Here is a 15367-nt window from a genome sequence, read left to right as displayed (position 1 = left end):
ACCCTTTTCTCCTCTCCTTCTGAGACTCTGATGACCCTATTAGATCTTTTGTCATAGTCCCACAGGCCTCTCAGACTCTGTTCACATTTTTTTTTTCATTCTATTTCCTCTATATTATTCAGACTGGGTATTTCTGTTATTCTGTCTTTCAATTCACTGATTCTTTCCTCTGTCTCCTCCATTCTGCTACTGAACCCATTTGCTGAGCTTTTCATAAGTTACTGTATTTTTCTGATCTAAAATTTCCATTATGTTCTTCCTTATATCTTCTATTTCTTTTTTTTTATTTTTATTTATTTGAGAGAAAGAGAATGAGAGATAGAGAGCACGAGAGGGAAGAGGGTCAGAGGGAGAAGCAGACTCTCTGCTGAGCAGGGAGTCCGATGTGGGACTTGATCCTGGGACTCCAGGATCATGACCTGAGCCAAAGGCAGTCGCTTAACCAACTGAGCCACCCAGGCGCCCCTATATCTTCTATTTCTAAGAACTATTTCTCTGCTGAGTCTATTTTTGTCATTTTTTCCAGCATGTTTGCAATTGCTTACTGATCCATTATCATGGCTCTTAAAAATTTTTGTCTAAGAATTCTAATATATATGTGATCTTGGTGTTAGCATCTACTGATTGTCTTTTAAAATTCAGTTTGCAATGAATCATTGAACACTACATCAAACACTAATGATGTACTATATGTTGGCTAACTGAACATAATTTTAAAAATTAAAATGCTAATACAGTCAAAAAAATAAAATTGAGTTTGAGATCTTCAGGTTCTTGGTATGATGAGTCATTTTCATGTAATCTTGGACTTTTTGTATGTTATGAAACTCTGGACCTTAAACCATCTGTTTTAGCTGATTTTTTTTTTTTTTTACCCTGCTCCAACAGAGGAAGGGGAGGGGCACTGCCCCATTGTCCCCCATTATTAACTCCACTCAGGCTCTATTGATACCTGAGGGGGACAGTTCCTCATTACTGCTGACGAGGGAAGAGAGTTCTGGTTCCTTACTTCTTTTCCACTGATACCACAGTGGGTGTAGGCTCATTACCACTAGGTGACAGTAAGTATCAACCCTACTTTAGGCCTCCTCTGACACCACCCCAGTGGATAGTAGAATGGCATCTTGTTAATGCCAGATTGGGGCAGAAATCCAGGCTCTCTACATGGTCTCCATTAAAACCAGATGGTGAGAGAGAGGCCTCATGACCAGACAGCACAGAAGCCCTGGCTTCCTATTTGGTATTCTTGAACCTAATTCTGGGGCACCTAATTTCAGCTGGGACACCTAATTTCAGTTTTACGAGAGTTTAAGTCTAAGTCCTCCATTCAGCCTGAGTGTGAGTGGGGCCACATTTTTTTGTTTGTGGTGTTTGGTTAGAGCAGAGCAGTTACTAAGTTTCCAGTCTTGCTAGACTGCGCTTTTCCTGGTCTTTGGTTAGAGCAGATTTCTTTTTTTTTTTTTTTTTTTTTGGTCTGCACTCATTCATGTTTCCAGGTTACTGGCTTCTTCAGTGTCAAGTCTGGGATATACAAAACAAAAAGAAAACCCAAGCAACTCACCACTATGTCATTCCTCATGTCTCATGTTTTCTTCTTCTCTCCACCTTTCAGAGTCCCTTGTTTGTTTTACATATAAAGTCTGAGGTCTGCAGTTGTACTTAGTGAAAAGAATAGGGGAACATATATATACTCCAGAGGTTCTGTTTTATTATTATTTTTTAAGTAGGCTCCACGCCCAGCATAGAGTCCAACATGGGGCTTGAACTCACGACCCTGAGATCAAGACCTAAGCTGAGATCAAGAGTCGGACGCTTAACCGACTGAGCAACTCAGGCACTCCCAGAGGTTCTGTTTTAAATCCTTTTTGAGGGGCGCCTGGGTGCCTCAGTCATTAAGCATCTGCCTTCAGCTCGGGTCATGATCCCAGGGTCCTAGGATCGAGCCCCACATCAGGCTCCCTGCTCGGCGGGAAGCCTGCTTCTCCCTCTCCCACTCCCCCTGCTTGTGTTCCTTCTCTCACTGTGTCTCCCTCCGTCAAAGAAATAGATAAAATCTTTAAAAAAATAAGAATAAAATAAATAAATAAATCCTTTTTGATTGCTAATGACTGCACTTGAGAGCATAAATGCATCTCTAAGTATTACTTTAGCTATATCCCACAAGTTTGATATTTGGTGTTTTACTGTTGATTGATTCTAAATGCTTTATAGTTTTTCTTATGATTTCTTCTTTGTCCCATGAATTATACGTAAGTGTGCCTTAAAATTTCCAAATGGATTCCTTTTTTCCTATGTTTTTATTATAGATTTCTAATTTTGTTGACTTGTATTTTGGTCAGAAAACAGTCTGTATGCCATTGATTCTTTGGTATACGGCAGGATTTGTTTTATTGCCTAGTATTTGGCCAGTTTCTATTGTATAAATGTTCCTTGTGTGTTTTAAGAAAATACATATTATTTAATGATTGGCATAACCTTATGATTATTACTTATTAGGAAAGACTTTTTTCATCTATCCAATGGCTAGATACATATGATGGGGCATGGATTATTTTTCTAGTCCATTCTTTTTGAGAGTCTTGGCTTGTGGTAATGGGGTTGATCTCAGTCTCAACTCCCATCTACAGCAGCCCAAGTTCTCTGTTTGTCTAAGACCACTAAAACCCAAGTCCCTAGATTTTGGAGTACTGCTCTTTCCCCTCACACCACCACTCTCCAATAGCAGCTGTTCAAGAGTTTCAGGTTTCAGTTCCTGCTTTGCTTCTGGAACAAAGGACTGGACCTTTCTTTCTCATGGATTCAATGACACATTTAAAACAGTGTTCCAGTTCTGCCTTTCCCATCTAACATGCCAGGGAGGAAGGCAATTAGGACACTGACACTCGTCTTATTTGGGGTTGGGAGTGACAGAGAAGCACAAAGCAAAGAAGAAAGAAGTAGAAAGGAGTGATCAGAGTGTGGATCAGATGGATGCCTCCATGGGTGACTGATTCCCAGCTAGGCCAGAGCTAGGAATCACTTTTCTGGAGCAGTGCTTCCTGGGAGTCACCGAGACTTGTTCCTACATGCAGCTTCCTAAGATCCTTCCCTGGCAATCATAAATTTAGTGTTCTAGGGTGGGACTCTGAAGATTACTTTCTCCCAGAGCCTCAGGTGACTCTTATGGAAAAAAAAAAGTTTAGAATGCAATGCTCTAGGATACTCTATGATTCCCAGGACCCACTTCTCTGGGTCAGGGATCTTGGAATCTGGTTTTTTGGCAGGCATCACAGGAGATGTGCCACTAAAAAAATAACAAAACAAAAAATAAGAGTATAGGTTAAAACAAAAGCCTTAGACTAGTATATAGGTGTAAGAAGAAAGTATGTCAGAGATAATACAGTGTACTTAGAAACTGTAAAAGTGTGGATACAGAATTCATATATCCATTTTTTCATTCATTTATTGAACAAACACTTTTTGAGCCCTTTTATGTCCCAGATATTTCTAGGCACTAGACATTCTGAAATAAATAAGATACAGACCAAATTTCAAAAAAAGTATATAGAAGTACTGTATACAGAATTACAGATAGGGCTGCCAAGTAAAATACAAGATGCCCAATTAAATCTGAATTTCAGATAATCAATGAATAATTGTTTAGGATAAGTATGTCCCAATTTTTTTTTCTAAATCTGGCAACCCTAAATATAGGAATATTTGGGAAAAGCTCCAACCCAGCTTAGGAGATAAGGGCTGCAAAGTTCAGTCAAATGTCAAAAGGGCTTTGATACAAACTGATTAAAGTTAGCAGGCCATGGAGACTGCTGCCAAAAGCAGGAAGGACTCAAATTATACCCCATTATTCCTAGGTGAAAAAGGTAAGATGTGTTCATTTGTCCCCCAAACCACTACTAAATACCTCAGTATCTCTTTATAACATACTCAACATAATTAATACTTTTAGTACCACAAGGACTTACAGAACACAGGTTTGTGGGCAAGGTCATCTAAAGTAATTCCTCCTTCAGGACTGTATTCAAAACTGCTCATGAAGTTGTATTTTGCAGTTCCTTCTGGAGAAACCGTAACTTTTGCAGAGTCTCCCAGAACCACTTGATTGAATTCTGCACGAATAAAAGTAACTGGAGTATCTCCTTTAAAACCTTTCTGTTGACAGAAAGATACCACTTTACAATTATACTCAAATAGAGAATTTTCCTACACATCTGGCAACTCATTTTGACTTAACTACATAGCATTTTTCCATGTTTTCCTAACAAGCTATATCACAAATACAAAAGGGATAGGTAGGTCATTAAACAAACCTAGTGGTAGCTAACTGTAACATTCTATTTAAATGCCATTATGTTGGGAATTTTTAAAAATAACTTTTGTGTTTATGTGATTATAAAAGTATATTGTGAAACATTTTAAAAAGTGAGAAAAGCACACAGGAAAACAAATTACCTGTAATCTCACCCTAACATGCAAGCACTATTAATACTTTAGATTTTCTAGTGCTTTCCTGTGAATATATATATGTGTGAATACACACACACACACACACACATTTATACATACATCTTTTATACATACCTTTTAAAACAAAGTAGAGATCATTCATTACATCCTGTTTTGGAATGAGCTATTTGACTTCATAATAGTGAATGAATATTTTGCCATTTCATTATTCTTGTAATTTTTAAGTTACCTCATATTGTAGTTTTATTATTTAAATTCACCAAATGAAATTAATCACAAGAGAAACTTTGGAATAATTCAGATCTTTTTCAGAAGAAAAGGCCTGCTGTCTAGGAAAACAAAAATCACTTCTTGTTTCACCATTAAATGTAGTATTCAAATTGCCAGGTATTTTACACACATAGTGATGTGACCTGCTGACTGTATGGTCTAACAAAAAGGAAAACTGAGAAAGAAATGCCATTGCAATGTTAAGACCAGCCAGTCTGGTGTTATAGGAGGGTGCAAAAGCATTCCTCCCACTAGTGCTTCCAATACATCTTCATGCAACCTGCAGATAGATATTTGACAGGGAAACCTGAACACAAAGGCAAATATACTTTCAAGAAGAATGAATAAACTAAGAATTCCTCTAATTTCCAAAAATAACTTTACCAAGTCATATCCGTCTGTCACAGTGATCTGCACAGGTCTGCCTGTTGATAACACCTGCTCCATATCGGCAGTTGGGCAAAGTCCCTCTTGTCTTCTTTGGTCTCTGTAAACATAATGAATCAACCTGTTCCCTCAAGTACCACAGCTGCAGAAGTACCCACATTACATAATAACCAATACTAGGGGAATATGCCTAGGAAAATGCCATAGCTAGTCCAGCATTGTCCAGCATTGTTTTTTGCCCTTTCCAACCTTTGCTGATAGACAGAGCCTTACAGAGCTGGTCACAGGATTCCATCAGTTAGTGCTAACATGATCTCTATGCATATAACTAACCCATCAAGCACAAATCATTCCAAGACGAAGAGGGTAGGAATGTCATCTCCCTTACTTCCCCCATCTTTCATAGTATTCTTTGATAGACTTTATGTACAAAGCTCCCCTCAAAGTTTACTTAATCTCTCACTTTTACAAAAATATACTTCAATAACAGAAAATAAACAGCCATATAGAATAATGGTTAGTCCACCAGCAAAAGTTCGGACATGCGTCTTATTTAGTCAGAGATATCTTCTAGTTATTTTAGAACACTAAGGACACAATTTCAAAAATAAACTGGATACATTTAAGAAAGATTTTCTGCCTCAATTCAAATTGGAATTTAAGGCAATTCAAACGTTTAGTGAGGACATACTATGTGTATCTAGAACTGGTGGTACAAAAAAAGAAGGCAATACTTTGCTGTCCCCAGGCTTTATAATTATTCTGCCTCTTCTCAGCTACTCCCTCACTTTCAGTCATCTAAACATCTCAGATCATTTGTTCAACACCATGTCTCCAGGCTCATTCTGGGCCAAAGTGACTGACAATTCTCTTATAAAATTCACATTAGAAATTACCTTTTACATTACTCCCCTTCTTTTCTTTTCAATAGTACCACATGAATTAGGCCTTCACTAGCCTGACCCTGGACAAAAGTCTAATTTCTCTGAGACTCAGTTTCACTTTCTGTAAAAAAGATAATATAAATTCTGGTGTTTCACATTTGTTGTGAATATCCACTAAAATAGTAAAACTGCTTCACCTATGAAGTAGGGCACAAATGGTATTATTAACGTGCACTGTTTTTCTGAATGCTCAATTACTCCCTTCAAGACAAGTAATCTCACTCATATTTACAGCCCGAGTGCCCGGCACTATGCATTGTCTTAGCAGGATATTTATTGTATAATGAATGCAAGAAATCTGGCTGGTTACTTATGGTCAGGGCAGTCAGGTGGGGGGGGGGGCTCCTGTTGCACCCAAGAGGCATGCATTTCTTGTCATATTGCTCATATGAAAATGCAAGGGAGGGGTACCTGGCTGGCTCAGCTGGAGGAGCATAAGACTCTTGCTTTGCGGGTTTTAAGTTCGAGACCCGCGCTGAGTGCAGAGATTACTAAAAACAAAATCTTTCAAACAAAAGAAAATGCAAGGAACAGTCACGTCAGAAACAGGTTGGATGGGGGCGCCTGGGTGGCTCAGTCCTTAAGCGTCTGCCTTCGGCTCAGGTCATGATCCCAGGGTCCTCGGATCGAGCCCCTCATCGGGCTTCCTGCTCAGTGGGAAACCTGCTTCTCCCTCTCCCACTCCCCCTGCTTGTGTTCCCTCTCTCACTGTGTCTCTGTCAAATAAATAAAATCTTAAAAAAAAACAACAGGTTGGATAATACGACGGATGGGGTGTCGTCTGGGGACAGCGGCGCAGTGTGGACCTACTGCAGGGTATCTGGGGCAAAGCCGGAAGGGGGTCTAAGCCCGGCTTCAAGTGGGAGGCCTGGGGTTGGCAGGAGCCTCGGTGCCTAGCGGGGTCGGTGGCCTTTAGGTCCGTACCAGAGTGCCCTGTGTGGTGCGGCCTTGAGTTTCTGCCCGGCTGTAGCTCAGAAGAGACTGAGGATACGGGGTGTGGTCCCAGGGCCACGGTGGAGAGGCCGGGAGCAGAGGGTTTTCTGAGGAGTTTGGATACGCCTGTCTTACCTGAGGCTGCCGCAAATGTGTTATGCGCAACTATAGCAACTAATTACCTCTCGCGAGAATTTAGTTCTGGCAATCACAAGTTTATCCCAAGACTCGCGATAAAGTTTTCGGGAAGGAAAACTGCGGTTCGGGAGGTTTCTGCGCACGCGCTCTGGAACTGTGTGCATGCGCGGCAGGGTCCCTGCTCTAGGTCATTTTGTCCGCAGGTGCAACTTCCCCCTGGCATAAGCCCTGAGGTTTACAACTTTTGATCTTGTTTTCTCAACCCCTTTCTTTCAATATCCATACATAAATAGGAGAAAAACCAAGAGGAAATTTATTTAAAAGCCTTTACTACACGGTTTTGAAAACAGGTATTTTAAATCCTTCTCCATGAAAAATGCAGATTAACAGTATTTTAAAGTGACCCTCTATGCTAATAAACGAAGTAAGTCAAATACCATATGATTTCAGTCATATATGGAATTTAAGAAACGTAAACGATGAACATAGGGGGGAAAAAAGAGCAAACCATAAAACAGACTCTTAACTGTAGAAAAACACACGGAAGGTTGCTGGAAGGGAGGGGGACCTGGCGGCGGCGAAGGGATGGGTTAAATGGATGATGGGTATTAAAAGTACAACGTTGTGATGAGCACTGCATGTTCTATGCAAGTGATGATCACTAAATCCTACACCTGAAACTAACATTACACTGTATGTTAACTAACTGGAATTTAAATAAAAAGTTGGAAAAAAAAACTGATCTTCTCATATACTGTTAGACTGTAAAACAGTCCTAGTGCTCAATACTTATACAATAAACAGCCTTGAAGTATATTATATTAATCCAAAATTTTAGAACGTTCCAAACTCAACATTAGAGTTCTGGAATAGTAAACTACAATACCAAAACATGGAAACAACCGAAGTGCCCATCAATGGAAGAGTGAATAAACTGATATATATGATATATATATATATATATATTCACAAAATAGCATATTACAAAGCAGTCTAAATGAATTATAGCTACTACATAGATTAATCTTAGCAATATACATATTTTCAAATGTTGCAATGTTAAGAGCCAGCTTGAAGAGCCACTGGCCAAATCAATTTGGGAATCAAAATAAACAGTGTTAATGGATTACAATCTGTTGAGTAAAATAGGAATCTACAAGTTCACATTGATATAAATAAATGGAGAGGAAGGAAAACTCTAACAGTAGAATGCCAATCCAATAAGACAAAGAAAATGATGGAAATAAGAGAATTACTATTTGGCACCCACTATAGAGGTGGATGATTCAGGCAGGAGTCTGCAGTGGATGGTAAGGTTGATGGGAGGAAGTTTGATGAGAAGATATTGGCATGATTTTGGAATACTAATCAATTACAAAGGAGAAATGGTGAAATGAAGAAACCAACAAGATCAGGTGATTAAGGTTAAGCACCAGGGTTGGGAGGAGTCTACATTGCATGCCTCCTGTTGAGACTCACTGGGAAAAGCAAAGCATCATTTTGTTGTGTTCCTGCCATCAGAGGGACTCAGGTTGTAGGCCACCCTATTGAAAGTAGATGCTATACTCTTTAAAACTTTCAGACTGGCTCCCTGCTCTGCGGGGACGCTGGTTCTCCCTCTCCCACTCCCCAGGCTTGTGTTCCCTCTCTCGCCGTCTCTGTCAAATAAATAAAATCTTAAAAAAAAAAAATAAGGGACACCTGGGTGGTTCAGTCGTTAAGCATCTGCCTTTGGCTCAGGTCATGATCCCAGGGTCCTGGGATTGAGCCCCGCATCAGGCTCCCTGCTCTGTGGGGAGCCTGCTTCTCCCTCTCCCACTCCCCCTGCTTGTGTTCCCTCTCTTGCTGTGTCTCTGTCAAATAAATACATAAAATCTTTAAAAAAATTGTCAAAGACATAAAAGATGGGGAACTATTCCAAATTAAAGGACTATTGGACAGGCGCACCTGGGTGGCTCAGATCGTTAAGCATCTGCCTTCAGCTCAGGTCATGATCCCAGAGTCCTGGGATCGAGCCCCACGTCCAGCTCCTGGTTCAGCAGGAAGCCTGCTTCTCCCTCTGCCTCTCCCCCTGCTCGTGCTCTGTTATCTGTGTCTCAAATGAATAAAATCTTAAAAAAAAAAGACTATTGGACATAAAGGACATGAAGATACATGACAACTAAATGCAAAATGTATTCCTGTATAGTATTTTGGACCAGAAGAGAGACATTGTTGGGACAGTGGGCAAAATTTGAATGGCCTCAATGGATTGGATGGTAGTGTACCAAAATTGATTTTCTGATATGGAAGGTTGTTTGCTTTTATGTAGGATGCTGTCCCTGTTTAGGGGAAAATACACATCGGAGTGTTTAGAAGTCATGGAACATCATGTCTGCGGTTTGCTCTGTCAATCCTTAAAATGCCCAGAAAGACTAACAATAAAGAATATACACATGTGCACGCATGCACACACACACACACATAGTGAGCAATGAAGCAATAAAAAGTTAATTATATGAGAATCTGGGTGAAAGGGACATTAAAATTCTTTACACTGTTTTGGCAACTTTTCTGTACGTTTACAATTATTTCAGTAGCTACACACACACACCCCACTCTCCATGGAAATGTCTGAGGATACAGAATTACCAGATCCAAATTTTACAAATAAGTTTTATTTCTGCTATAAACATATTAAAATTATAAAAATTAAGAAAAGATCTTTTAAAGGTTACAGTGTTTTAATTTAAAAAAAAAATAAGACCTATGGAACTATTAAGTAAGGCATTTCTCTCTGGATTTTTTTCCCAGGTGAGGGCTGTGAGTGAATTTGCACTGAGATAGCCATCCTACCTTGTACATGAAATGCTTTTCTACGTAGTAAGTGAGGGCTAGGGCCAAGTCTTGGTAGGGAACTAGATGACTCATGATGCCTAAGCACGAAAGGGTAAGTACAGGTGTCATTTCCTTAAACATAATTAACCACTGTCAATAGACAATGACAGTGTACAGTGCCTGAGGGCAAACCCTTGTGTTCTAGTTCTTTTATTCTCCTGGAATGCTTAGCAGTGGCCACTCTGAATTTCCTATAGTCCTTACAAGGAAAGGCATTCAAATGTTTTTTTGACTGATTTAAAACCTCAACTTCATAAGAAAACATGGAAAAGACCCTCTTTAATGCTACAGAAAATACAACAGTACTGAGTATCAGAATTAAATCATCTACACATACAAACAAGTTTGGGGGCAAAAAAAGCTATAATACCTAATAAAATTCAAACTCTTTAGTTTGGGTTTCAAAGACCTCCACTAAATGACTCACTATCACAACAAACTCCTTTCTCATTACTCCAAAAGACTCGTTTCTAATTAGCTAATCTGTTACTTCCAATTTATTTCTGATAGCATCCAATAATACAATCAAATGTATTGCTCACCCTCAAACTGATTTAGTCAAAGCAATCACTATCAACAACCCAGGTATTTTTTTTGCAGAAATTGACAAGCTGATTCTAAAATTCGTGTGGAAATGCAGAAGAGCCAGAATAGCAAACACAATCTTGAAAAAGAACACAGTTGGAGGACTCACACTTCCCAATTTCTAACTTATTACAAAGCTACAGTTATCAAGTAATTAAGTACAGCTTAATCAAAACATAAGGATAAATGTATAGACAAATGGAATGGAAAGTTCAGAAATAAAACTTTTTATGGTCAGTGATCTCTGGCAAGACTGCCATGACCATTCAGTGGGGGAAAGAACAGTCTTTTCAACAAATGATTGTAGGACAACCATATATCCGAATGCAAAAGTTGTTGGACACCTACCTCACCATATGTAAAAATGAACTAAAAATGTCAAAGACCTAAATATAAGAGCTAAAACCATAAAAATATTAGAAGACAACATATGAGTAAATCATAAGCTTTCATTAGACAATTTTCTAATGGTTTCTAAATGGTTTCATGTCTAAAGTTTTCTTAGACATGACACTGAAAGCACAAGTGACTGAATAGAAAAATTGGACGTCATCAGAATTTTAAACATTTGTGCATCAAAGGACACCAAAAAGGTAAAAAAGGGGCACCTGGCTGGCTCAGTTAGTAGAGCATGCAACTCTTGATCTTGGGGTTGTGAGTTTGAACCCATGTTGGGTGTAGAGATTACTTTAAAAAAAGAGTTAAAAAAAAAAAAAGTAAAAAGGCAATCCACAGAATGGGAGAAAATATTTGGAAATCTATATTGAGTGGATATATAATGTTTTGTGTATTATGTTTTTCTATCTTAAAAAACTTTTGACTGGGAAGTGACTACTTCCTCCCTGGTATGCCCATTCATTGAGATAACAAAGGTCCCAGCAAGGAGCATGCCTTTGATATACAAACTAACTGATCCAGAGCCATACCTCCTATATCAGGCCCTCACCACAGGAGCCAATATTCCTCTGCCTTAATTATCCCAGGGCCCCCCATATGAGGACATTAAAGACCACTCATGTAGCCCAAATACTCACAAAACTACTCAAACTAGCCAATAATGAACTGTTTGCCCTGTCCTGCTTTGCCTTTCCAGAAACCCCAATAAAAGTCATGGTCTAAGCATTCCCCTGGGCCTCCTGACCACCCTGGGGTTTTTCCCATGTGGCCCTGTATGTGCAGTGCTTCTTGTCTCTAGGATGTTTGAGTATAATAAATTGTTTTCCTGAGCCTCTCCTGTGTATGCTGTGGCTGCACCTTAACTAACCATTTCATAAAATAGTGAACAAAAAATCATGTAAGGATCTACTATACAGAAAAATGTATAAAAAACCCTTACAACTCAATAGAGACAACCCAATTTTAAAATGGACAAAGTATTAAAAGACATTTTTCCAAAGATAATGCAAATGGACAATAAGCACAAGAAAACAGTCATTAGGAAAATGCACATCAAAGCCATAAGGAGAAGTCACTTCACATCCACTAGGATGGCTATAATCAAAGAGACAGATAATGATGGTGTTGGGTTAGGATGAAGAGAAATTGGAAGCTGGGTTTACTGCTAGTAGGACTGTAAAATGGTGCAGCTGTTTTGGAAAACAGTTTGGCAGATCCTCAAAAAGTTAAACATAAAGATACTGTGATCCAGCAATTCCACTCCTAGTTCTAAAGCCAAGAGAACTGAAAACACATGTCCACACAAAAACTTGTACATAAATATTCACAGCAGCATTATTCATAATAGTCAAAAGGTGGAAACAACCCAAATGTCCATCAACTGATGCATGGACAAAAAAATGTATGTCCTTATAGTGGATTATTCAGCCATAAAACAGAATAAAGTATTGACTTACACTACAACGCAGCTAACTGAAAGAAGCCAGACATAAGGGCCACATATTGAATGATTCCATTCATATGAAAAGCCCGAAATAGATAAATCCGTAAAAACAGAAAGTAGATTGGTGATTGCCAGGGGCTGGACAGAAGGAGGGGGAATGAGGAGTGGCTACTGGTAGGCCTAGAGTTTCTTTTTGGATGATGAAACTGTTCAAAATTGATTATGGTGATGATTGCACAATCTGAATTTGCTAAAAACTGCTGAAATGTACACTTTAAAAAGCTGAATGGTATATAAATTATATCTCAATTTTCAAAAAGTTGAAAAATATATTGCTCATATCTTTTCTTTCCTTAATACCTTACCCCCACTTCTCGTATTACCAAATCCCATCACTGTTACTTTTTCAAAATCTACATCAAAACTCACCTTTTTCAATGAAACTACTTCAAAGTAATTAACATCCATCTTAACTCATTATCCTTCTACCCATATATCTTGCCTTCACTACAACTGTACAGAAAGAGGTCTAAGGTTGTATCCTATACCACCTTATATACCCCTTAGTATTTACACAAAACCAATGTTCATTGAACTATAACTGATATTTGCTGTTCTTCTCAATTCTGAATATAAGCATTCACCAAATCTGTATATTTCTGCTTTGTGCTGGGAAGCTTCACACAAAGAACAAATAGGGTTCTCATCCTCAGCAGAATTTATCATCTAGTATTTACAATTTTTTATCTTAATTTTTGTTTAGAGCCCCCAGTATATTACAAACCTCCTGCCTTTGTGTTTCTCCTGACTACCTGTTATAATGTCCAATATATTCAGTAAGTAATTGCTCAGTAGTGGGGATAAACCAATGGGTTTTGTAATCATCCTGCTACATGACTAATTGAGCTCCTGAACTACTTCTCCAAAGAGCTAGCATCCAATTTTCCCATACTGTAAGCTTCACTAATTAAGTTCCTCCTGTATGTCAAACTTCACTTTCTTCAATCATGATTAAATTGTAACTAATTTTTAAAGTCTTTCATAATTTTTTTTTTAAACCAAGGGCCAATAAAGATCTTTAGGGAGTTTTAGACATAGTAGGCTATATATTTTATGCATATAAAACATATAATCCCTTTTTTAAAAGTTGCTACAGGCAATACTCATCCGTTTCCTATGTGGAAAGTTTAGTGTTTATAAATATAGAATATCAATTTATGTAAAATAAGATGCAAATTACTCTTCTAAGTCAAAAGAGCTGAATCTTTAAAAAGGTAATAATACAGTTTTGACATAAGACCAACTATAACTGTTCAATGGACCTACCAGGGCTTTGGAAGGCAGAGTTTTGCAACTTTTTCTTTTATTCAGCTTTATTATGGAGAATTAGAAATTGTTATGATTTTTATTCAATTTAGAATCCTGATTAGAAAAGCAGTGAGATTTATGACTTACAAACATTGCATTATTAGTACATCATTGTGAGATGGCTTCACACTGATTGTATATAGAGAAAAAGTAACATTGGAATTAAGGCAATAACCACATGTACAAACCAAGCACAACACCCTGACACAGTCCTTGGTAAAAAGCTCTTTTGCTTAGGTGGTGGTTGATATTACTGCATGCAGGTCAATTATTGAAGGATATGCTTCATTTATTTAAAAAATCCCTCCTACTGGCCCACGATGGCCAGAAGAAGCTTTCGGTAATCTCCACTTGTGTCACTTGAGATCATTGTGCCCAGGGTCTTCTGATACATCTGACTGAACGTCTGCTTTATTTGTACAAGATCAATCTGCATGCAAGAGATGATATTTTTGATGTTAGAAAAAAGAATTAAAAGAAAACTGATATTTATTAGAATTATTCTTTAATAATGAAAAGAACCTAATTATAATCAAAGCGGAGGGGGGAACCAAGTGACCAATATTTGATAGGTAGTATTCATACCACTGCTAGCGTCACCCAGGGAAGGGCTGATTCACTGTTCTCTAAAAATACTGAATAAGGGTGGTACCAGTTTCATCTATTATCCTCAAAATATTGATCATTTAAAAACCATTAAAAAAATAAAACCATTTGATAGGATGGTTATTCTTAAAAACACAGAAAATAACAAGTGTTGGCAAGGGTGTGGAGAAATTGGAACCCTTGTACATTGCTAGTAGGACTATAACAGTGCAGCCGCTGTAGTAAAAGGTTTGGTGATTCCTCAAAAATAAAACAGAACTACCATATGATACAGCAGTTCCACTTCCAGGTATACACAGAAAAGCGAAAGCAAGGACTCAAGCAAGTATTTGTACACCTGTGTTTACAATGGCCAAAAGGAAGAAGCAACCCTAGTGTCCACTGACAGACGAATAAACAGAAGGTGGTCTACACATACAATGGAACATTTTTCAGCCTTAAAAAGAAATTCTGACACATGCTACAACATGGATGAACCTGGAAAATGTTATGCTAAGTGAAAGAAGCCAGTCACAAATGGATAAATATGATTCCACTTATACAAGGTACCTAGAGTAGTCAAATTCATAGGAAGAGAAAGCATAATGGTTGCCAGGGGCTGGGGGGAGAAAGGAGAACAGTGAATTATTATATAATGAGTATGGATTTCAGTTTTACGAAAGTGAAAAAGTTGTGGTGGTAATGGGTGTACAACAATGTGAATGTACTTAATTTAAGCCACTGGAATGAATACTTTAAAATGGTTAAAATGTTAAGTTTTATGTTGTGTATATTTTATTACGATTTAAAGAGATCATGCTTATAAACTTAGGTCCAAGTACAAATACAGTTTTTTTAAAAACACCATATGATGGTTGTCTTTATAAAAATGATTTACCTTCTCTACTATAATTTAGTGGCATGTTTTCTTTCAAGTAAAAAAGAAGTCCAATAAATATACAAAGTCAAAGAAAGA

General features: G+C 38.1%; 2 protein-coding genes across 8 annotated transcripts in view; both read right to left on the bottom strand.

Moving 5' to 3' along the window:
- CFAP70 (cilia and flagella associated protein 70) overlaps positions 1-9640 on the bottom strand; it is a 105485-nt gene extending 95845 nt beyond the window's left edge. For 5 of the 6 annotated variants that reach the window (XM_025850570.2, XM_073878827.1, XM_073878830.1 and 2 more), the window contains exons 1-4: positions 9005-9640; positions 6990-8812; positions 5119-5221; positions 3963-4149 (exon numbers count right to left, since the gene is read on the bottom strand). In XM_025850570.2, coding sequence (XP_025706355.2) covers positions 3963-4149; positions 5119-5181 — 250 coding nt within the window. In that variant the 5' untranslated portion in view covers positions 5182-5221; positions 6990-8812; positions 9005-9640. Of the gene's footprint in view, positions 1-3962; positions 4150-5118; positions 5222-6989; positions 8813-9004 lie in introns of those variants that run through there. The other variant, XM_073878828.1, reaches the window with a different exon arrangement.
- A 133-nt stretch (positions 9641-9773) lies between these two features.
- The window catches only part of ANXA7 (annexin A7), a 30076-nt gene continuing 24482 nt past the window's right edge, over positions 9774-15367 (bottom strand). For both annotated transcript variants that reach the window (XM_025850638.2, XM_025850339.2), the window contains one exon: positions 9774-14236. In XM_025850638.2, the coding sequence (XP_025706423.1) occupies positions 14114-14236 (123 nt within the window). In that variant the 3' untranslated portion in view covers positions 9774-14113. The remainder of the gene's footprint in view (positions 14237-15367) is intronic.

The sequence above is a fragment of the Callorhinus ursinus genome, unplaced genomic scaffold (genome assembly GCF_003265705.2).
Source record: "Callorhinus ursinus isolate GAN/ISIS: 27379988/994484 unplaced genomic scaffold, GSC_fseal_2.0 scaffold31, whole genome shotgun sequence".
NCBI classification, from domain to species: Eukaryota; Metazoa; Chordata; class Mammalia; order Carnivora; family Otariidae; genus Callorhinus; species Callorhinus ursinus.
The sequence above is the reverse complement of the archived record's forward strand: the minus strand, read 5'-3'. Positions and strand labels throughout refer to the sequence as shown.